General features: G+C 43.6%; 1 protein-coding gene across 2 annotated transcripts; it reads left to right on the top strand.

Annotated features, from left to right (window-relative positions):
• Nucleotides 1–8,496: 8,496 nt before the first annotated feature.
• Nucleotides 8,497–23,889, top strand: NOCT (nocturnin). Of its 2 annotated transcripts, none has more exons than XM_061584965.1 (3): nucleotides 8,497–9,482; nucleotides 19,355–19,624; nucleotides 22,381–23,889. In XM_061584965.1, the coding sequence occupies exons 1-3, from the start codon at nucleotides 9,269–9,271 to the stop codon at nucleotides 23,214–23,216; spliced, it is 1,320 nt and encodes a 439-aa protein (XP_061440949.1). In that variant the 5' UTR covers nucleotides 8,497–9,268; the 3' UTR covers nucleotides 23,217–23,889. The 2 variants fall into 2 exon arrangements, with proteins under 2 accessions (XP_061440949.1, XP_061440950.1); XM_061584966.1 differs by lacking the exon at nucleotides 8,497–9,482 and adding an exon at nucleotides 16,631–16,722.
• Nucleotides 23,890–24,255: the final 366 nt, after the last annotated feature.

Below are 24,255 nucleotides of genomic sequence, written 5' to 3'. Positions count from 1 at the left end.
GGACTTGCTGGCTCAGATGTTGCTTCCTCTGTGTGTGTGCATCAGTGGGGATGCTTCACAGAGAAGAATGTCAGTCATCTGAATCAGCCCATAGAGATGCCACTTTTCTATAGTGGATGGCATGTTACTTCTTTGTTTGTGTCTGTTTTTTAAATAGGTAGGAAGGTAGATAGATAACATGCCAGGTTATGAATTATGTCAAACTTCCCTCCTGATGGTACTCTTTGTCATCTCACTTCCTTGTTCTTCCAGCCTTCTCCTGGTCCTCTCATCTTTTTTTATCCTATCTCTCTTGATGTATTTGGATAATTTGTTGTGATGTCACAGTGGCCCTATGCTGGAAGAGTAGTCACAGCTGCACTTTCCTAGCTCCTGTGAGGTCATAAGGGGCTGGCCATTTGTGCAAATAGCCATTTTACACAAGGGGCTTTGAGAATTTATTATCTAAGTCCTGAGGAGTACACAAAACCAAACTGCCTTCATTGCCAACAGTATGCATTAGAATGCCATCAGTGTCTTCAGAAAGGGGGAGACAACACTCAGATGCTTATAAAATGAGATGGAGAAACTGCCTTGCAATCATTATGAGCTACCCCCCCCCAAAAAAAATACTGATTGATAGAGTGCACACAATGATTTTCAGAAATCAAAGTGCTTCACACAGATTGTTTTGTAAACCCTACAACAATTCTGTAAGGCACATCAGTATTATCTCCATATTTCAGATAGGAAGGTGGTGGCCATGAGCACACTAGTCACCTACAGCAAAGTGTTTCCATTGGTCACACCTGGAGGAGGAGTGGGTTGATCTGCTGATCAGTTGCAAAAACTCTTTGAAGTGAATTTAAAAAAATGCACTCGAGCTGATCCCACCAGGTTTTATAGTAAAAAGAGACAGAGTTTGACTAGCATTGTGTGTCCCCATTTTCAGAAAAGAGTTTGGGATGTACTGGAACCAGCAGAACAGTAAGCGTGCCTCTACCCTGTCTAAGAGAGTGGCTTGCCTAAGTCCATGGTGCAATGAAAATTCAAACCTAATTCTAAATCAGCACAGAAATCTCCCCCCACTCCTGCCAATATGTCGCCCATGGTTAATCAGGACATGTTACTCAGCATGCCTTCATACAAGTGTTTGTATATACATCAGAACTTGTAAAGCAATCTAAGCCTTTTGAAGTTCACTTTATAGTGAATATATATGAGGGCTGGCTGAGAATTCAATGTAAGGGAGCCACAGGTTTCCCCATCTCTGGCTTAAGGAAGGAATTGCAAATAAGGCTGCAGAACAGGATAACAGGAGCACAAGCTCCAGCCTGTGTGTCGTTAGGACTGCTGTAGCTACCATTCAAATGAAGCAATACAGTGAATAGTGTCTTGATATAGAGCAAGAATGGAAAACACCTGGCAGCCAATGTGGATTTGTCTGGGAAATGACCACAGAGGAATAGTTCCAGGTTATTAAACGTATTCTATGAAATACAGTGGCTTGGGGAAAAATAGGTCATAGGAATATTTCCTCCTGTCAAAATATATAATCTATGCAGAGCGTTCAAATAATTACTTCCTTTACACTAGCTAAGCATGTAGAATTGTTTTTCCATAAGAGCAAATGGGATGCCTCAAGATGTTCCAAACAGGCTGGACTTCTCAAATCAGTAAGGGAGCCCGGTCAAGTGTTTGCCTCATTGAGCAGGGAGGTCTCAAGGGGGAATCTTTGGGTGTTCGGCCGAATGTGCTTAGAATCCTCATAAATGAGTACCCCAATAGGGCACGTTTCCCAAATGCATGGAGCAGCCTTCCCCAACCTGGCACCCTCCAGATGTTCTGGACTACAACTCTGTCATTATCCCTGACCACGTGGCTATGTTCACTGAGACTGATGGAAGTTGCAGTCCAAACTATCTGGAGGGTACCAGATTGGGGAATGCTGGCATTTAGGATTCAGCTGTGTGCAATTCTGAAGATTCTTCTTCAGATCTTCCCACTTAATGTGCAAAGGTTTGAGACTGCAGCTGGCAAGGATGGGGACAGTGGGGGCAAGTGTGTGAGGGCCCCCTCCTCCCTCCATGCTTTCTGAAAACAGGTGGAGGTGAATGCCCAAACAGGACTGCAGTCCTGCCACTTCACCAGACTTTACTTTTAAAATTGAAACATTATTTTACAGTGCAAGCCTATTACATATCTACACAGAAATGAATTCAGTGGGGTTTATGCCCATGTAAATGGGTAGAGGGTTGCAGACTTAATAGAAAAAAGAAAAGAAAAACAAATGTGTCCTATACCAACAAACTGGCTTGCTTCATTGTCAACATGGCCAAGTAAATTAATCAATGCTTACTAAATTAACCTGCATATATTTGAGAAGAAAAGCATGCATGAAAACTCTGTAAAGCACCCTTGTAGAACATCAAAGCCTTTTTATCCTGCTTTTCAGCCACAAAAAAGGCTCCTCAGAGCTGTTTACAAATATAATTGATTAGACAGTCCCTGCCCTCAGGCATACAGACCCAACGCAAAAGGGAAGAAGGGGGAAGCAAACTCAGGCAGTTTGCTGTATTGCCCAGGGGTGGGGAACCTCTGGCCTATGGACCAAATGTGGCCCACAAGGCCATTTTCCCCAACCTACGTCCACTTGCCCCCCACCTGACATCATATGCAGATAGAGATCCAGCCAGATTGGCTGCTCACACGGGACTGAAGTCCCTGCACATCAGCTGATGTGAGAGGAGTTCAAGCTTGCTTGATTTGGGTGCAAGAGAGAATTCTCCATGGGGGAACTGCCTCACACAACCAAACCCTGCAGGAAACAGAACTGAACACCACATGCATCAGCTGATTTATGGAGAGTTCAATCCTGCTTGGTGACTATCTCCTCCCATATAACAACTTTGGCAGGTGGGTGGGACCACACACCTGTAAATCATCTGATGGCAGATGGTTGACAGGTAGGTAGTCCCAGTGTTGGCCCATGGGGTGGAGGGATAGCCTGATGGCACTGCATAAAAAATAAACTGCCTGAACTGAAAGTCAGAACTGAGCATTTTCTACCACTGTAAGCACTATTTTACATTAATTTAGAGGGGGAAAAGATCCAAGATCGTCATATGTGCCAGATGCATTATTAGCTGGATGTTGTTAGAGGTCACTGGCAGTTCCCCTCATTTCACTTTGTATCTGCCAGGTGGCATGATGGTAAAAATCCAAAATGATCTACAAAAACTATGACCGCAATCCTAAGCAAGCTTGCCTGAATTTACTTTTGAGTAAATGCAGTTAAGACCAAGCTGCCAAAGTTTAAAATACAAAAACTATGTAAACCAAGTATAACAGCTGCAATAGACTGTGTATAAATAACACATACAATGTATATTGCCCTTTTCTCACTATTTGTGTACATACATTCTCATAAATAAATGTGCATCTATATTGAATCTAATTTACTGAGTCTTCTTGAACAGGTATGCAACAAAGCAGACTGTAAGAAGGCAAATGGGAGCTTGTGGAAGAAAATATTGTGTGCTGACCTCTTTTCAACTTCTTCAGCCACTCTAGAACGTGTTTCCAAGGTGTAATTAATTAATTAACAGAGCAATCCAAACTATAGGAGGCCAGCATAATTTATTCTGGGATAAATTATGCAGGTTTAATTTACCCCTATCCCAAACTCCACAGTGGAGCAGGGTTATTGCTGGCTGAGCTGGCCCAAGCCTGGGAGAGGCGAAACAAGCCTTTAAAACAGAGTTTGACTTACACCACCTTTTTTGCCAATGTAACTTCCGCTGAGTTGCTAGGTCCCATGACCGAGCTGAATGGAGTTTGGAATAGAGGTAAGTCTCCCCGCCCCACCTTGCTCCTGCCACACTCCCAGAGCACCCCTTTTTCGGGACCTGCCCTGACCTTGGCTCATCTGCCTGAGCCGGGATGGGGGACTTACAGCAGTGAATCTCCAGCTGAGCTGGGATAAGGGACTTCAGCCACTCAGCTAGCGATCCATCAATTCCAAACTCTGCTCATCCTGGAAAATCTTGGGTTTGGATTGCTCCCTAAAACTGCTTTTCCTCATATGAACCTGCCTGGACTCTGAAAGTGTGATCTGAGGCCCTTTTCTGTGTGCTATCTCTGAGGCAAGTCCAGAGGGTGGCGATGAGAGTACAAGCTTTCTCTCTGTTAGCCAAGAATTATCTTCCCAAGGAGACCTACCTGGTGCCGGTCTTGTCATTGTTTTGCTGCCAGGCAAAGATACTTTTGCTTTCCTGGGAATTTGGGCAGCACCAATGATGTTTGTTATGATAGGATTGTTACATTTGTTTTTAATATGTTTATGTGATGTTATCATTGTATTTTCACTTGCTTGTAAATTGCTTCAGACTTTTTTTTAGCAGCAAACAACATATAAACCCAGTCAATCTAAACCAAATCACACAATCTAAGATGCAGGGCTGGCACCAGAGGGTAGCCAGGTTGCATCCTGGGGCCCCTCCTTAGGGTGAGAGGGTAGCACACCTGTTCTATGATTCATGGCAGCATTGGGTCCTGCAACCCAACCCTGCTGCACATCACGGAGACGGAGCTGCCAGGCACCCCCCCAATACAGACAGTGTAGGCTTCAATAAGCATGCGTGCACGCCCCACCAGCCTCTCCCGTCAGTGTGAATGCCATGCATGCTATGCACGTTTGCCTGCCATCAACTAAGATAGCGGCAGGGGAATCAGCCCCTTAGGGAAGCACGTCATTCACCCAACACAAGAGGTAGGAGGGGTGTGCGGATGGGCTTATTAGCCTCACGCCACCTGCATGGGGGGGTGTTGGGCTACGGCACCACAGGCCCAAGGCAGGCCTGGGACGAACGGCCCAGTCATGCCTAGTGCTGGCCCTGTTAAGATGAACACCAAAGCAGGACAAACATTCAGTTATTGGTGCTGCCCAAATGTCCGGGGGGGGGGAGTGCTTGCCTAAAACAGTGACAAAGTTGGCACCAGGTGGGCCTCCCTGGGGAGATCATTCCATAGACAAGGGGTGACTATACTCACATTGCCACTCTCTCATTGCCATCCTCCAGACTTCTCCCGTATTGCTCAGTTTGAGGCTTTCTGTGAATTTGTGGCAGAGGTGAGACTTGAACTGAGGGCTTCCTGATTAATTAACTCAGTCTCTTAACCACTACACTACACCAACTCTCTAAATAAATGCTACATACATGCATATGTAAAATATAATGTAACATTCATACGTGATATGGAGCATACTAAAGTACAAAAACAATCTCTTTTACAGCAGCCCTAAGGTATCTTTAAATCTGTCTGAGCAACAATTCCATGTGCAATGTTGTCTCTTGTTGCCTAGCATTATGCATCCTTGAATGTTGATCTACAACATAATGAATCAAAATCACATAGGGGGATTAGCAGAATCTCTAAAAATAAGAACCATGATCTCCATTTCCTAATTTTCACAATGCTCTGTAACTTCAGTGTAGATATGACTCATTGTCTCAGCATCCTGCTCAGCTTAGAGTTACACTTGTTTGGTTTTATATAGATTATGAATAGCAAGTCTTGGGTGAGTGAACTTCCATTCTTTTTTCCTTCCTGGAACTCAAATGGCATCATTAATCAATAGATTAGTCATCAAGAGCCAGAGGCCGCAATAACTATACCAGATTAATGGTGCACTCCAATCCTATGCATCCAGTGGGATTTACAACTAGCAAGTGTGTGTAGTGCTGCACCTTTATTTTACCATTATCACATAAATGTAAATGCAGAGTTGGACACCAAATGGGTCATGTTCTTCCTTTTCATTGGTAATTTGTCACATGAAAGGCAGCACTGTAAGTACTGAGTTCACATAACCAATATAAGTACTAGCTGACAGCATGGTGGGGAGGAGACGCTTACCTGACCTCCCAGCAGGTGAGTCGCTGCTGCTTACCAGGAGGGTTGAGGCGGTGGCCAAATCAACATGGTGCAAATGCATCAGCAGAGCCAATCTAGCATTTCTGCTGGTGCATTTGCACCTGCTGCTGCCGATTCCCTGTTAGCAGCAGTGACTCTCCTGTCAAGAGATCAGGTAAGCAAGAGCCTCCACCCAACAACATTACCTGCTACTGAATATGAGCCCATTTTAGAGATACTACCTTATTTTTTTGATAGAAGCATGGGACTTTGCATAATAAATATTCAATATATGCAGTTTTTCCTGTCCTGAAGACTGAGTTCTACAAGTTAAAATTTTAACTGCTGTGAGGCTGTTTAAAGTCAAAGATTCTTATAGGAGAAACTGGCATCATGGGCATCTGTAACTGCTGAACTGAAAAAAGGAGGAAATGTGTTTTGTGAAAATGCCTCCCCTTTCTCTCCCCCAAAAAAGTACATCCCCTGTCAGCAATGTTTCAGGGGACTCCGTAAACAGGTAACATTGTTTGCATTCCTCCCCCCTTTAACTATAATTCAGGCTTAATTAATTAAATTCATAATTAAAGCTCAGATGGCTTTAAAAGGAAATTAGATATATGCTACAGGACAGACATAGGCCATTAGACATGACAGCTATGCAGAACTTCCACCTTCAGAAGCAGTGCACCTCTTATAAACCAGATACTGGGGACATACAATAGGAAGGAACAGAAGCTGGTGTGTAGCACTCCCTACTAAACGGAGACATCTGGCTGGTCACTGTGGGAACAGTAGTTTGCTGGACTCCATGGACCTTTAATCTGGAGCAACAGGGCTCTTCTTCAATGATTTGAAAAGCTGTGGGGGGGGATTGATTGGAAGCATTTCTTTAACTTGCTTTGTGAAACGGGACGGTGTAAAAGCCGGAATGGAACAGAACAGGCCGGAACGGGCCCTTTATAAAAGAAATTGATGCCAAAAACACTGGGATGTGTTAGAGACACTTGAGAACAACATTTAGGAACAAAAACCATTCAGATAGGATTTTTATTAACCCTTTAACAACCAAAATGCCCTCCGCAACAGAATGAAATAGCCCAGAACTGCGACTTCCCAGCAAGCCAGGCCTCTGAAATTCACCAGTCCCACATGACTACATGTGACGCATGCAATAGGACAAAAAACTTCCACGAAAACCACATTCCAATACCCGTTCCGGGCTATAATACGCTTTTACGTAAAACAGCCTGGAACGGCGACTTCCCAATGAGCCAGACCTCCCAAATTCACCAGTCCCACATGTTGCTGCCTCACCTTTTGTTGGGAAATGGGAGATAACACAGGATGACCCAGGAACCTCTGGGGTGATCAGCAATACCCTTTCTTGCTGTTTGTAGGTCCACTAAGCAGCACTATTGGTGATGCTACCAGGTTGCAAATGGCTGGTGAACAGGAGAGAGAGAGAGAAAGAGAGATTGGAGGGGCAAGTCAGCTGGCTTTTACTCATGGCTTTTCTGCTGTAGGTAATGAGAGAAGACACTACCTGCTGCCACTGAGCCACCTCCACAGTATAAATATAGCATAACTGGGCTGCTGCCTTTTTTGGTCTGAAAAAAGAAGGGATCATCCTGTCTCTGCAGAGACCAGCAGATCTTATAGTGCCCCTAGTGGGAAGAAGAGTAAACTGCAGCTACTCTCTAGCACCAAAAGCTATCTGTAGTTGCATTCAATACTAGTACAGCTTACTACAAAAACCTTGCTAGGAAAGAAAAACAACAATGTACTATATTGTTTTCACACACATACCTCATTAATAATTACTAGAGCTGCCAACTAAGTAATAATATTTATTGGAGCAATTTGTTTTGCAGTTAAATTTGCATACTATCAACATTTCATTCAGGATGTTTTGTGTAGATGACTATACAATTTATAAATAAACACTACCGCTCATTGGAATGAAAGGTCATCTTTAATATATATTACAGTAACATAAGAGAATCAAAGTATTCACAAAAATACAGGAGTGTGCCCTTAACTTTCAGCAGTACCAATTTAAATTTGACATCAAATGAAATTTGTCTCTGCTGTTAAATTAACTGAAGTTATATTTGGCTATATACCATTGAAAACAATTGGAGCACATAGCACAAATCTTTGCTTGTGTGTATGCAAGTGAAAGTGGTTGCTGTGAAAGCTTGTGGCCCAGAGCATTGACTCATACAGTTATGCATGATTGGTGCATTTGATTGACTTGGCTGGTTCAGATGTTGTTCTGGGCTCTGTTCAGAAAGATGTATTATTGCATGGAACGTGGCTTATGTGGAAGTTTTGTGTCTTATTGCACGCATCCCATGTAGTCACGTGGGACTGGTGAATTTCGGAGGTCTGGCTGGCTGGGAAGTCGCCGTTCCAGGCTGTTTCATTCTGTTGCAGAGGGCATTTTGGTTGTTAAAGGGTTAATAAAATCCTATCTAAATGGTTTTTGTTCCTAAATGTTGTTCTCAAGTGTCTCTAACACATCCCAGTGTTTTTGGCATTAATTTCTTATATAAAGGGCTCGTTCTGGCCTGTTCCGTTCCGTCTTTTACACCGTCCCTTGTTAAACCGAACGAGGCGGCCTTAATCAGAGGAAAGGGCGGCTTCAAAACAGACGCGTTAGAACGCGATAGGGATAGGATCCCTTGGTGTCAGCCTCTGCCACCACCTGCCCCACGACACAGCTGAGAAGGAGGCGATTCCCTGTCAACGCCCTCGCCCCGTGAAAGAACGTTAATCGTGACGTCAGCAAGAGCAGGAGCTTTCTGGGAACCCTGGTGCGGCTACCGCAACCGGAGTGGACCATGCTGTGCGCGGGGGGAGCGCGCGCGCAGTGAACTAAGTCCAGCCGAGGCTTTCCCCCGTGGAAAGTCGCGTTTCCATACCCCTGCTTCAGACGTTAGTCGACGCACGTCTGTTTAATCGAAGAGCGTGGCTGGGAGAAAGACCTGCAGGGCTTTTTTGCGGGCGGGGAAGAAGAGGCGACTCGCACTTCCCGCACCCCCCTCGCTTGCACTTGGGAGCGGCCCGCTTGCGTCAGTGCCGGCTGGAGGCGTGAGCAGCCCTTTTGCTGCTTGAGTTCCCGTCCGCTGCAGTGAGCGCTGCCCGCGTGGTTGTGCTGAACAGACTAGCGAGCTCTCATCCTCCTGGGATTTCCCTTCCAGTAACTGCTACGGCTCTTTTTCCAAGGCGAGTGTCTCTTCTCCGGCTCCGTCAGGCAAGAAGAAGCCGGCGAGGCTACGCAGCAGGTCAGCTCGGCTTTTTCGTCTTCCCGGGGAGGCTTTCCCCCGGTTCTTCCGTCGTCCTCGTCTGGTCTACCGAAGGTAGCGTTATTATGTATCAGAGCCCTGCCCGCTCCCTGTGTTCGGCCCTCTCTAACCTCTGCTGTGCTCCTTCCTCCGCCACCTCCTCGACCCGGCTGCTTCGATCTCCGGCCCCGGTGAAGAGAGCCCTCTCTCCGCCTGCCCTCCTGGCCTCTTCCTCCGCCGCTGCCCCCCATTGCGGTTGTTCTGCAGCTGTCAGTTCCGGGGCGGCGAATTCTCAAGCAGGTGAGTGCTTAGAACCCTCGGGGGCCGAAGGTTCCATGGGTTTCGGGTGTTCTAATTAGGCGCCGCGGGGGAACGGGAGTTGATTGTTCCAGCAAGGACTGCTAGAGGGATGTATGCCAGCTAACGATTTTATCTTATATAGATGGTTGACTTATCTCTATGGCATTTTTTCACTAGCTTATTAGTCCTCACAGCATCCTTGTGAGGTAGGTCACAGTTTCATTTTACGCTGGGATAAGCGAGAGTGCATGGAAGTGAGTTTTCCAAGGTGGATTTGACACCAGGTCTCTGGTCCACCAGTATGCTAAGCTAAAGGGTGGGGTTCTATCCAGAATCCATATGGCTCTGCTTCTGTATTGATTGAAGATTGGACACATGCCAGACCCAAGACTTCTACTTTAAAAAAAAAAAAAAAGCTAGGAGTCCTTGAACAACCCCATCATTAAGTGAACTAATGAACTCAAGACAATCCATTAAAAAAGACTGGCGGTTAACTTATTGAAAGCTGCTTTTCCCATTAAGCCGGTGGATGGGATCTCATGAGAGCCATGTGTTACGTACCCAGTAAGCAACATTTTCAGTTTTACGCCCATGTTAAGATAGGTTTTGGCCTCCCTGATTATTCCTCTGAATTATCTCCGCTCTGAGAAAAGCGAGTGCTGCTTTGGGATTTCAAATGATGGCTTTCCCCTCTAAATATGCCAGAGTTCCTGTTAATTGCTGTTTGATGTATTTGTCCCCAGGGAAAAGCAGATGATACTGTGAAGTGTCTATTATACTGCTTTTTATCTACTTGCCCTAAGGAAATATTTTTGAAGAGAATTGCTAACAATTTTTGAAGAGAATTGCTATCATTTTCAAAATGATGCTGAGGATATCTACAAGGGTATATATGAAGGAGGAAGATAAGTAATAGATTGCCATATTTGCCCTGGGTCTAGGTGCACATTTGTTTTGCAAAATGTGATGTGATGCTTTGGAGACCACTTGGGGTAAACTGTCATGCATTTCCCCCTCTGTTGTGTTTTGCCAGCTGATTTGCGTGCTCTGTGTATGTGTGTCTTTCCATTTGCACGATGATGAATGGCTTTACGCAAATAAAATTTGTCTTGACTTGTAAGCCACTAGTCACACAGGTTGTCAAAAGTATTGGTTAAAAATGTTGCATCACCTCAGAAAGGATATGGTAGAGTTGGATAAGTTTCTGAGAAGGACAACCAAAACAATCAAGAGAGTGGAGCAACATCCCTGTGAGGAAAGCCATAATAGAGGTGTATAAAATTCTGCACGGTGTTGAAAAAGTGGGTAGAGAAAGGTTTTCCTCCCCCTCTCATAACACTAGAACTAGTGGACATCCAATGAAGCTGAATGTTCATTCAGGGCAGACAAAATACAGCATATATTTCAACTGTGGAATTTGCTCCCACAAGAGACAGTGATGACCATCAACTTGGATGGCTTTAAAGGAGGATTAGGCAGATTCATAGAGGATAAGGCTATCAGTGGCTGCTGTCTACGATGAAAGATATTGGGTTCTCTTTAACCTGTCTGAGCCTATGCGCTGCTGAGTTTCTGAGGGTAGCTCAGTCATTCACCAAGAATGCATCTAAGAATTCACCAGAACCCCACTGGGGTTAGCCAGACACCCACTTAGTCTAGCATCCTGGTTCTCTCAGTGGCCAACCAGATGCCAATGGGAAGCTTGCAAGGAGGCCTGAGTGCAATAGTACTCTCTCCGCTTACGATCTTCAGCAGCTGGTATTCTATATGCCTACATCAAGAAGTTACTCAAGGATACCCTCAAGAGTTTAGGGACCCTTTTGGCAGGGAATGTAATATCTTCTTGTGGGCTGTCATCACTGAAAAGTGTGTCTGTTGTGTAAAGTGAGGATGTGCTTATTCTTTGACCACTAATAATTTCAGAAAAAAGTGTTCAAAACAGGAAACCCTCAAACTCATGTGTTCAGTTTTACATCATTTTTATGGAAGTCTGCCTCTTGTGTAACTTAAGTTTGAGGAATATTATGTTTTTATGAAGTTGAGTCATACTTGTGAAAATCTGGCTGTTTGGAGTGAATGCTTCTTGTCACTTTCTCACCCACATTGCTGCACAAATGGAGAGAGAGCAGATTGTTCTTTGGCATGCTTCTCCGCAAATGATGTAAAAAAAGAGGGAAGGATCATCTGGCTTGCTGTAAGGAAGCTTCAGTCACGAGCCTTTTTATCTGTAGAGGAGTCCTATATACATCCATTTGCACTACCTTGGAGTACATGGCCTATGAACTGTGGATCAACTTTACTTTTTATCTTCCTCCTTTATGTGCCTCTACTCATAAATTGCCATATCACTATGACCTTGGCTACAGCTCAGGGATAAGGTACAGTGCTCAGCGGTAGAAGGTCCCAGGTTCAGCCTTTGGCATCCCAAGGATCAGGTAACTGGTGATGAGAAAGATGGTCTGTCTGAAACCCTGGACAGCAGTTGCCATTTAATATAGACTAGGGCTGTGGAACCTTTGGCCCTCCAAAGTGTTTCTTAACTGCAACTCCCATTCCTTGATTATTGGCCGTGGGGGCTGGGGCTAATGGGAGTTGGAGTCCTACAGCATCTGGAGGGCCAAAGGTTCCACAGCCCTGGTACAGACGATACTGCCCTTGATGAACCAGTAGCCTGACTTGATGCAAGATGGTTTCCTGTGGTCGTCTGACTGGATGAGAGTTTTTCAGAGGTACTTCAATATCCTAACGTTTCCACACATTCAATATCTTCACACTCAAAACTAGTGAAGGGCTTCAAAGTAGTTTGCAGAGGTCTTTTGGCTTAGTTTTGTGGAACATTATTGGTCCTTGTGAAATCATAGCCGGGGAGGGGAGAAAGAGAGAAATGTGTAAGACAGCTTTTTCATTTCAGACAGGAAGTACTGTAATGGATTTTCTCTTTGTTTTTTAACACATACATGGGGTGGTATCTGATGAAGTCATGCTCGGAATAGACTCACTGAAATTGGTGGACTTAAGTTAACCATTATCAACTTAAGTCCATCTATTTCATTGAGTCTACTCTTGAGTATGACTTAGTTGAATGCCACCCATGACATTCATATTTGTTTGAAATGCTAAATTTTCTGTACTTAAATCGATCCCATTAGGCTGGGGGGTGGGGAAACCAACCAAATGTGGCCCTGCAGCCCTCTCTGTCTGGCCCTTGAAACACCCCACAGGCCACACACCCCACAGGCCCTGCTCCATGCGCTCCTTGAATGCTTTTACATTATCACTGAACTGTGATCATGTTTCTTGCTTACCTGGATGGAGAGATGTGGTGTGTGTATGCTTAAGCTATTCTGACTTTTACGTGGCTGTGTAATGTAGCCTATTGTAAAGGGTAAGAGTTGCATCTGTACTGCCCACTGGCCCTGCCCACCTTTTAAATCTGGCCATGCCTACTACTGACACCTCCTTTAAGGTTTTCCATGTGAGAATGAGAGCCTTTGGGGTGAAAAAGGTTCCTCACCCCTGCTTTAGATCCACCTATGATAAGAATGATTTTTTAAAAAAAGATTTCAGCATTGTTACACCCTGATCCTAAGCACAGCTGAACACTCAACAGCCCCTCCCTCCCCCCAAAAAATATCTTTGCCCAGAAGTGGAACATCCCAAGAACAATCCTGCAAACACCCACCTGGTCTTAGCGTTGTGACATCAACATGTTATGATCATTGCAGTACCTCTGTAGATTTCAAGGCAAAGACTGGTGTCATGCCCAGAATCTAAATGGGGCTGTTGGAGGTCAATGAAACCAAGAATGTCAGCGTGCTTCTTGGATCCCAAGCACTTCATTCATCAGCCTTTCCCAAAAGAGGGAGGCAAAACAGTAGATATGAATGCACTTGGGTTTAAGATGTCATGTCCAGCTAAAGGATTGTTTGGTTGGGAACCAATTGGACCCTGTAAGATTCATGAAGCCGGGAACGTCCTTGTTGTTTCCAGGGTTTTATAAAACCTAGTTATAATCCAATGTTTGCCAGGAGTGCAGAGTCATCCTCAGAACATTCAGCTGCCCCATTGCAATGCAAGATGCTCAGAATTGGCACATTCAGGTTTAGAGTAGCACAGCTGTTGAATTTACTACACCGACTTATGAGTATAATTTAGGCTGCAATCCCAGGCACACTTCTAGGGAGTACACTTCATTGAGCTGAGTGGGATTTACTTCTGAGTAAACATGCTTTTAGGATTGCCCTATTAAACATGCAATGTGTGCAGTGGCTCTGACAGTTACTGGTATGAGCACATCCTTTCAAGAGTGCTGGATTGATTTGTCCATATCAGCTTTCTGTGTTAACTATCTGCTGTCATTACATAAGCATTATTGAGTAACTTGCTGTAGCTTACATAGGAATGATTAAGCAACTTCCCTGTCCTTTTGGAAGCTGCATTCTTTTTTATCAAGGTTAGATAGAATAGAAGTCACTCAGTCTTGGTAGACTTTCCACACTCTTCAGTTCCTGGGTTTTTCTTAGCCCAAAACTTTATAACTCTGACTACCCAGACGTAAAGTTATAACACAGTAAGCAGATAATAAAAATCCCCAAATGAAGAGCAGGTAGCAAGAGATGTGGGAACTACTCATAAAGTACATCAAATGTGATAAGCAGTCTACAATACGAGAAGAATTTCAGTGGACTGGCAATGGAATGGAGTATCTTCCTTACGAAGAAAGGTTTTGAAAGCCCGAGCTTCTAAGGCTTCTGAGGAAGATCTGACTGGCTGATCCGTCAGGGCAATATATATGTTCTTTGGAAAATAGCTGTGCTCTGCTGAGGATATATGCTGCTGCTGCAGCAGCATGTTCTGTGGCAATGCAGCAGTGTTAATAAAGCAGTATATTTCCAGAGGAATAGCCATGTTAGTCTCTTGCAGAGTCTTGTGGCACTTTAGAAACTAACCAAACCTCTTGTGGACTACAATCCAATTCACCAGAAGCATGAACTGTTATCCTAAACTGTAGGCATATGCATATGGTTTGCGGGAAAAGGGAATTGTAAACAGTGAGGTCAGAGAGAAATGAAATGCAGAAAACTACAGATGGTGATAATTACATGCTTAAGAGTGGCAATTCACAAAACAGTTGTTGACAATGCAGGCATTCTGGTATTGGTAAACTAATTACATATAATTTGCTAAAAATCCTTTGCTTTCATTCAGTCTACAATGATTCCGTTGAATGTCTTGAGGTATAATAATTCAGTATTTTCACATTGCACTCTCCCTTTAAAGTTTCTTTGTTCCAGAACGGCCACTCTGAGGTCACATATAGAGTGCCCTGGGTGGTTGAAATGCCCCCCTTTTGAATATTGCCATTTCCAATGTCAGAGATGTGTCCATTTGTATGATTGAGCTAAGCACCATGAATTGCAGAAAACAGCTAAGATCAGGTTGCAAGCTGCATTGCTAACCAATGTAGAAAAGCACCCCCAGGACATTACAGCAACTCAGGATGATTCAGCATGAATCTGTAATTGCAGTTGCACAAGAAAGATCTTGGGCTAGGGGGGAGAAGAAAGACAGCTATGTGATCAAATGCAATCCTGTGCAGGTATCCTCTTTGTACCTTTGCACTGTTGCTACCAGAAAACATTGATTGATTGATATTCCACCCTTCCTCCCAGCAGGAGCCCAGGGTGGCATGAGTTTTAACAGCAGACCCTATGCAAAGGGAAGGAAGCAGCTCAAAGACAATGAGGGAGAAGCATCGATGAAAATGCCCAAGTAACATGCATGGCCTTTCAGAGCTTTTCTGATGTTGTTTGCTGTGCACTAGTGCATAGGATTGTGCCCTAAATCAGAACAATATTATTTGCTGCATGGGATGACATGTAGGGCCTTGGCATCTGGGGAATTCTGGTAGGTCCTCTTAAGTTCTTTCAGTGCTTTGCTTGATCAAAATAAAAGCAGTCTGTCATTTAGGTCACTCATCTGCAACTGTTGAGTTGGGACCCAGTCACAAGTGGCTTTTGTCCTTATCAGAAGTGGATCATACCAGGGGTGCTACTAAGTTTTAGGTCATTGTGGCGGGTATAAATAAAACCTTTTTTTGAGAGGAGTGTAGCTTTGAGGAAGGGCTGTAATTCAGTGGTAGAATATCTGCTTTGCATGCAGAAGGTCCCAGGTTCAATCCCCGGCATCTCCAGCTAGAGCTGGGAAAAGACCCCTGTCTGAAATCTTGGGAGAGCTTGCTACCAGTCAGTGTGGACAATATTGAGCTAAATAGACCAATAGTCTGACTCAACATAAGGCAACTTCCTGTGTAGGACTGGAAAAAAGAAATGGAGAGGGACACATAGCAATTGTTTTGTAATTATTATTTTTGTAGAAGTGGCTCCTGTGTTCCAAGTTGAGGCAAAGGCACCGTTCCATATTTGAAAAGGTGGAGCACTATTTATTTAATGTTGGAAGCATATACCCACTTTCCTGGAATTAAGCCCCATTGAACTCAGCAGGAGTTGTTTCTGCGTCCTAGGATTTTACTGTAAACTAGTAAGTGGCTTTCTAGAGTGCACATTCCAATCCTGGATATATTGCTGAAGTCATAACTCTCTCTCCTCATTTGCCTATAAAGTGCCTTCTCAGCCAGGGTCCAATGAATTTAGCTGAAAGGGCGTTGATAACAGAAGATCTGCTTACTCACTGAAGTCCTCAAGAGGAAAAGGCATGTTGGAGGCTGGTTGCGTAAGGGGGCTTGTAAGGTGTTTGAGCAAGAGTGCTGCTCTCATGATACTGATCAAAGGTGTCTGGGTTGCACTGTACAAAGAGCAAGTAGAAGCTGGGCATTTCTTGTTAAGGGAAGCTAATGTGAAGTGCAGCCTGTGTGTCATAGTCTTCTCAAAAGGGACAGTGAGTGGGTGAGGAAGAGAATAGTCCCCCCCCCAAAAAAACCCACCCTGCAATGGCACAAGTGTTTCATACCATAAGGTGGCCTTTTTTTTGTCAGCATGTGGTGACATTGACTTAAAATGCAAGAAGCAATTTTTAAATCTAGACTTCTAGAATTGCTAGGGTTCATTGTGAGAATGGAGTTCCATTGGAAATGATTTTCTATGAGGCCACTAGGTGTCATCAATAGACCAGTTTAACCTATTTAGATTGCTCACATGACATCAGAGTCTGGCTATTCTGTGTGAGATTCACCATTAGACTTGTTTACGCCACACGTTGATGTATTCTTCCAGCTTTTCAGGTGTGTATTCAAAATTAACAGCCTCAGTCAATATTCTGTCTTCATTAGATGTATTGCAAAGTTTCGTTTCTGGGACTAACAGAACTCTAGTAACCCTAGAAGTGTTTACAAGTTTATATAAATGATGTCTGGCGTTCCTACTGTATCTAGCAACTGTTGAACATAAACAGTTACAAAGGAGAACAGACTTACTGTGTCTTCAGAAGCATGGTTATAAATAAGCAGCAAGAGTTTTCTTTCCTGTTAAAAAGGGTGTAGTGATTGTGATTTGAGGCCCTTAAAACTGATCTTAATTCAAGACACAGCTGCCATTTTTCTGTTGATTATGCAAGAGGAGAATTCCAAAATTACTCATATATTTGATATTTGGGAGCTTTAGGGAAAGTTAAGCAGCGGTCATATACACACTTACTAGGGAATAACCCCATAGAACCCAGTGGGACTTAAGAGTGCAATCTTATATCTACTAAAACACAAGTTGCAATCGTTATAGTAGTGAGGAAACATTGGCAATTGGCAATTAATGTTTGAGACCTGTGTTTTCTGTGGAAAATGAAGTTGAGAAGTCAGAAAAGGACAACACTAACTTATTTTCAGATAACAAATTAAAAACTCAATTCAGTCCTATAAGCATTTTGGAGCTCTCTTTTTTCATTCAGTCTGATTGCTGGGTTGACACTCCCCAGCCCCTTGACTAAGCTTGTTTTTGAAAGTCAAAGCTCCTAGCCCCTCCAGTACAACCTTAATTGGTGGTGATAATGTTTTGCTAGCCAAACCTTTTTAATCCAGAGGCTCCCCTCCTTTTTATCATTTCTTTAGTGGATAAAGCTGAATGGGAGTTGCAACAGCTTTCATTTCTGTGTTTGTAAAAATGTCAATGATGCACAAAGAGACTGCACAGGGGATTCATGACCGATTTGGCCTTTCTCCGGTGGTAAGTCAGCTTGGGCATTACAAAACCTGGCAGGCCTGAGAGATTACATAAGGAGCCAGACGGTTTAGTAAAAAACTGCCCTCTTTGTTTGTTTTACGACACTTTTAGTAGCTTGCTGCTATTGGCATGAATAAGTTGCATGATACAGTCTGACACAAAATGTCCAGCATGCAATAAGTCTGTTTATCTCTTATGTACACCGCCCAGAGAGCCGTTAGGCTTAGGGCGGTATATAAATGAAATTAAATAAATAAGTCATTTTTGGATTTGAGTCAAAAAAACACTGGAAGGAACTAGCAGGTTCCCATGGCTTGGACAGATTGTGAGAACAGAAGCCTTGCTCCCAGGATGATGCACCCATGAGGAAGTGTTCGCATTTTCTAAGTGAAGTCCCATAAGTGAAAAACTGTAAAATTGAGAGCTGAGATTTACAAGATCTAAGAAAGAAACTGTGCACATTCAGCTTGGGGGACATACGTTATCTGTACATGACCTTTTTGTACAGTGTGGTAGTTCTCTAGTCATAGATTATTAACTATGTCTGGTTCAAGAGTGATTTACTCTTGAGAACCAGTAAAAATTGAGTTACCCTGTAAAATGAAGGCATGCCAGAACTTGGAGGAAAGTTATATTATGCACAATTTTTCCAAGTCTGTAGTTGGTCCCATATTATCTGTCTTTCCCCTTTGCCCATTTTTGATATCTTTGTTCTGTTATGCCTTATAATCCAAATTTATTTATTTATTTATTACTTGATTTATATCCCACCCTTCCTCCCAGCAGGAGCTTGGGGCAGCAAACAAAACCACTAAAAACTCTTTAAAACATCATAACAGGTATTAAAATACATTGAAACAAAACAACTCTTTTAAAGCTTTGAAGACTTTTTTTTTGCATCCCTCCATTATCTATAAGAGTGGGTGTGTTTTGAAGCAGGATCATGTGAAACAGTCCAGTGAAATTAACGTCCTCCCATACCAAAACTTGGTTTTTAGTTTGTTTGCAGTTTTGGACTTTGACTGACACGGTACCTAATTTTTGAAGTAAAAGTGCCAGCAAATTCAGAGCTATTGATAATCAGGTATCAGAAACTTGCACAAAAGAAACTTGGGAAGCAGGAGCTCTATTTATTCTCTCGCACACACTTACCATTGCAATCCATTGCAGAGGGGGCATCAGCCCTGCCCCTCCTGCATGCCCTGCTGCCATTCTTGCAGTGCCACGCACACGTTTTTTAAGGGATCAAGTTTATACGTCATATGAGGAGCCTACTCAAGGTTCCCTGCTGGAGCCATTCAGCCTCCAGCTGGGCCATGGGTTTGTCCCTGCTCTCCCCCTCACATGATGGAACTGCAGCTGAATAGGGCTATGGTGAGTGGATCAAGGGTTCACTCCCACCTCCTATTTTATCATCTCAGCAACCCTGAGAGGTAGGCTGAAAGATGGCGACGGGCCCAAGGTCACCCAGTGAGCTTCATGACTGAGTGAAGGTATAAACCAGGGCCTTCCTGGTCCTAGTCCAGCACTTTACCACACTGGTTCTTGTATTGTGTGTATTGGATCATAGGGGAGAAATCCAGAAGTTAATTCATTTGCTTTAATATACATGAAGAAAACCTTACCCTGTGTTAGCTAACAAAAATTGCTGTTGACTCGTTCATGACTGCATGAATTAGCCTTTCCTTGCTTTATTTGCAGTGTATTCCATGGGCAACAGTACAAGCAGGCTATATAGCACTCTTGCAAAGACGTGGAGTACTGGTGTCGTCTCCAAACATCAGGAATATCTGGAACAGACAGATCCTGACCTCCTGGATCCCATAGATCCCAAGGATCTGCTTGAAGAATGCCAGATTGTTCTTCAGAAACGCCCTGCCCGGCTCCAAAGAGACTTTGTGAACCTAAGGACCAGCTTTGCCAGAAACCACCAACCCATTAGGGTCATGCAGTGGAACATACTTGCACAAGGTATAAGCCCTGATAAGAAAACGTCTTGAGCCACTGTAGAGTCAAAATGCAGTGTTGGTTGTATTTTTCCAAACAGGTGGTGTTCCTAGAGCTAAAATGGTGCTTGGGTTAGCTTCTTAAAACTGACTGCATTCCTGAAAAAGGTAGTACTTTTTCCAAGTGCTTTGTTTTCGTTGGGGGAGAGAGAGAGCAGGTCTGCACATCCATGCATGAGCAGAAAGAATGCAAAATCTGGAATTGAACTTAGAATTTAGCATCCAAACAGCTTCAGCTTTCAGTACTATAGGCTAGTAACTTTTGTGGGCTTACTTTACAAAACTGTTCCAAGGAAGTTTATTCCTTGACAATGCTGGGCAGGTCCCCCTTCACTTTCTGGGTTCAAATGTGTCTCAGAAATTCAACCCAATTTCCCAGTACATTATTAGCAAAACAACAAATCATACACAGAGGATTAGTTCTATAAATTAACTAAGTTAGCGGATGATTCAACCTGCATGATTCAGCAAAACCATGACAGAATTGTGGAATAATTTCTCACAGCAAAGATGCAAAATCTTAACGTATAAAAGCTAATAAACCTTAACTAAATAAAGGGTGACTGTCATAACTCAGTGTAAAATGAACTTAATAAGTGAGATAAGAATAAGGTCTGAGATTGTGAGCAGCTAGTAGACAAATTTTATAATGAAATTTGAGTAACCAGAATCGGTGCCTAATGGAATTATAATATAAAATTAAAATATTGTGGGTTGGACATTCTTAGGAGTTGGTTAATTAACAGTGATTTGACGTTCCTCTTATTGGTAAAAATTGGCATTTTCCAGTTGAAGCCAGATCTATATCTCGGACCATTCAACAACTGTGTATCATGAGATAATCTGATATATCCATGAACAGTGAAAAGGACTAAACATTAAATGAGTGGCATTGCACCTGGACCTATGTCTGGTTCTATCTTAAAGACCCACCCAATGAGGAACAAGACTGCACAAGTCTATATTTAGGATCATTCAGATAAGCTGTTCCCCATTTGTAGCCTGGAATGCTCAGTATAAGATGAGCTGCTGTTCTTGAGCAGTGGCAGGGAAGCTCTAGCACACAAGCCTAATGAGGCTTGGCAGGAATCTTAATTTGGCCCACAAGGCCAAAGCCATGCCCGCCCATCCCACACCAAGGCTGCATTCACACAATACATTTAAAGCACTATTATTCCACTTCAAGCAGTCATGACTTCCCCCAAAGAATCCTGGGAAATATTGTTTGTTAAGGGTGCTGAGCAGGGCCGGTTCTAAAGGGCAGCCAGGTGGGGCACTGGCCCGAGGGCCCCTGGAGCTACAGGGGCCCCCTCAGCTCCCCTTCCACAATCCACCCCCCACACACACACCACCTACCTGGCTCCTGTCTTTTACATTGCCCTTAACAAAGATGGCAGCTGTGGTTTCCTAAGCTACCGAAGCCCCTGCCGCCATCTTAGTTGATGGTAGAGATGCGCACGTGTAGCACACACGCGTGCCATCAACAAAGATGGCGGTGGAGGCATCATCCCCTTAGGGAAACCGCGGCCACCATCTTCGTTAAGGGCAATGTAAAAGACAGGAGACAGGTAGGTGGGGGGGCTTGGGGGGCTGCACGCACACACAACACAGATGTGGGGGGCCCAGGGCAAGCTGATGCTCAAGGGCCTTGGCATGCCTGGAGCCAGCCCTGGTGCTGAGAGTTATTAGGAGACCCCTATCCCCCTCACAGAGCCACAATTCCCAGAGTTCCCTGGGAAGAGTGATTCTTATCCCACAGAACTGTAGCTCTGAGAGAGGGGAATGGAGGGGGTGTCTTTTTACGACTCTCAGGATCCTTAAAATACAGTCCCCAGGATTCTTTGGGGAAAGTCAAGAGTGCTTAAAGTGGAATAATAGAGTTTTAAATGTGTAGTGTGAATGTAGACCTTATGTCACTTTAGTAAAATAAATATTTCTTTAAAAAACACAGAAGAAATCATTATTGAAATTATAAAGGAAAAAAGCCATATATGTCCATAAAACATCTAGGATAGCCACATGTGACATCGTGTGTGGGGCAGTTAAAGATGGAGCTGCAAAGGAACAATTGGGGGCCTTGAAGTGTGCTTCTGATTATTCCTTGGCAAGCGGGGATTGTACTCGATGCCGTTTAAATTTGGCACCAATTGCAAGGTCTACCGAGACTGGTTCCACTCAAAGTTCCAGAGAGGGGCCAATGCCTGCTGAAAGCAAAGTTTGAAGCCCACTGGAATTGGCTAGGATCTTCCTGTATGGCGTGGCATGAACTCAAGCCATTCTGCAAAGGAAAAATGAGTCTGTCAGGTGGGTGGCTTGCTGGGGGTGGGGGACCCAAGGATATGGTCCTCTGGGCTGACAAGTTTTCCTAGCCCTGTTCTAGACTATTTGTTCTATCCAGTTTTTCAAATTAAGTTTTTATTTTAAAAAGATACAAATTGTGGAAAAGAAAAACACTTAAAAATTAAGTGCAAAGTACAAAACCCAGAATCACATTCAAATGAGAACAGTTTCCTCACTGAATACACATTCCTAAAAGTTTAACAAACATAAAAACAGGCTGAAAGGATAACACTGGTAACTGGATAGTAAAAAAATGATAACAGGAATAATACAAAAAGAAAATAAAGGAAATCAAGAGAGATACTGAATAACAGAACTTTAACCCTCCCCCCCCCATTTTAGGCTTCTTTAACTGCTACGCATGTATTGCTTTCATTCCAGCTCTCGGGGAAGGCAAGGACAACTTTGTTCAGTGCCCAATGGAAGCTCTGAGGTGGGAAGAAAGGAAATGCCTCATTCTAGAAGAGATCCTTGCGTATCAGCCGGACATCATGTGCCTACAAGAAGTGGACCACTACTTTGATACCTTTCAGCCACTACTCAGTCGGCTGGGCTACCAATGTACTTTCTTCCCTAAGCCATGGTCTCCCTGTCTAGATGTGGAGTGTAACAATGGGCCTGATGGCTGTGCCTTGTTCTTTCTTAAGGACAGATTTACTCTCATTAACAGCACCAACATCAGGCTGACTGCAATGAAGCTAAAAACCAACCAAGTTGCCATTGCTCAGACCTTGAAATGTCACGAAACTGGCAAACTATTCTGCATTGCTGTTACACATTTGAAAGCTCGCAACGGCTGGGAGAGATTTAGGTCTGCACAAGGGTCCGATCTTCTTGAGAACCTGAAAAGGATCACCCAAGAAGCAGAGATCCCACTCATTGTCTGTGGCGATTTCAACGCTGAGCCCACTGAAGAGGTGTACGAGGAATTCTCAAACTCCAGCCTGAACTTAAACAGTGCTTATAAGCTGCTGAGTACTGATGGACTGTCAGAACCTTCATACACAACATGGAAGATCCGTCCCTCTGGAGAGTGCAAGCACACACTGGATTACATTTGGTATTCACAACATGCCTTAAAAGCAAATGCTGCTCTCAGTCTCCTGACTGAGGAACAAATTGGACCCAACAGGCTACCATCTTTCAATTACCCCTCAGACCATCTGTCTTTAGTATGTGACTTCACATTTAATGAAGATCCCGACAGGCTTTTATAGAGAGGTGGAAATAGTTGGATGTATGAGTGTGGGCTTTTAAAAAAATATATACAGTGTTTATGCAGTGGCCTTTTAAAATGGGCTCCTGAAGACTTTGGGAGATTATGAATGGAGAACTAATGGTTTTATTTTCAACTATATCCTTGGAAGATACTTGTCATTGAACACCTTATTGTGACAGTAAAAAACAAAACCTGACTAGTTATTTGAGGCATGCTTCATCTTTTTGCCATCTCCGGGTTTGAAGACGTTCTGCTCTTATTTCCTGTGTTGGGAGGACCAATTTGATAACAAATGATACAGATCTTCATTCTAAGACCTTGAGGTCATTTACCTAGAGCAGTGCCCCATACACAGTGGCAGCTTGTGGCTCTATGTCAGTGAAATCCACTTTGGGTTTTAGTCCAAACTTTCAAGATGTCCAAGGTGCTTTACTTCCACTGACATGGAGCCACCAGCTGCCACTGCCTGTTCATACTTAGCACGGTTACCCTGTATGCAAACACTGTGGGCCAAAAGGGTAGAATGCACAATAGGGTAGTTTTTCCATACTGCAGTGAACATTGTGCTGAATGACCAAATTTTGGTAGTGTAACACCTTTTATTTTGGATTTGTAAAGGACTATATAACACAAATGTAAGTTAATTAAAATATTCCAGAACTTGCACTGAACGACGTCTTTTTCCTGAGTAAATTGAGGCAAGCTCCATCAAGCATGGAAGGGCTGTTGAGCTTGTTACCTTCACTGTGGATACTATTTCTACAGATGTATATGTAGTAGGAAGAGAGTGCCTAACCACACATGGGCTGCAAGATCTGATATTTTTCACCTCCTACATCGCATATACATTTTTTTGGGGGGGGGGGGTTCTTAGAACAGCATGGACAAGTCCGAATCTGAACCAAGAGACCTCTGTCCACTTGCCATTAATATTTATAACTGCAGGAGAGCCTGGCTTAGACTTGTTGTCCAGCAAGAGCTGGATGGCTACAACTCCCATCAGCCTTGGCAAACATGGTCAGGAATGATGGAAGATT

Source organism: Rhineura floridana, chromosome 9 (assembly GCF_030035675.1).
Source record: "Rhineura floridana isolate rRhiFlo1 chromosome 9, rRhiFlo1.hap2, whole genome shotgun sequence".
NCBI lineage: Eukaryota > Metazoa > Chordata > Lepidosauria > Squamata > Rhineuridae > Rhineura > Rhineura floridana.
Note: the sequence above shows the minus strand (reverse complement) of the source record. Positions and strands in the feature narration are given on the sequence as shown.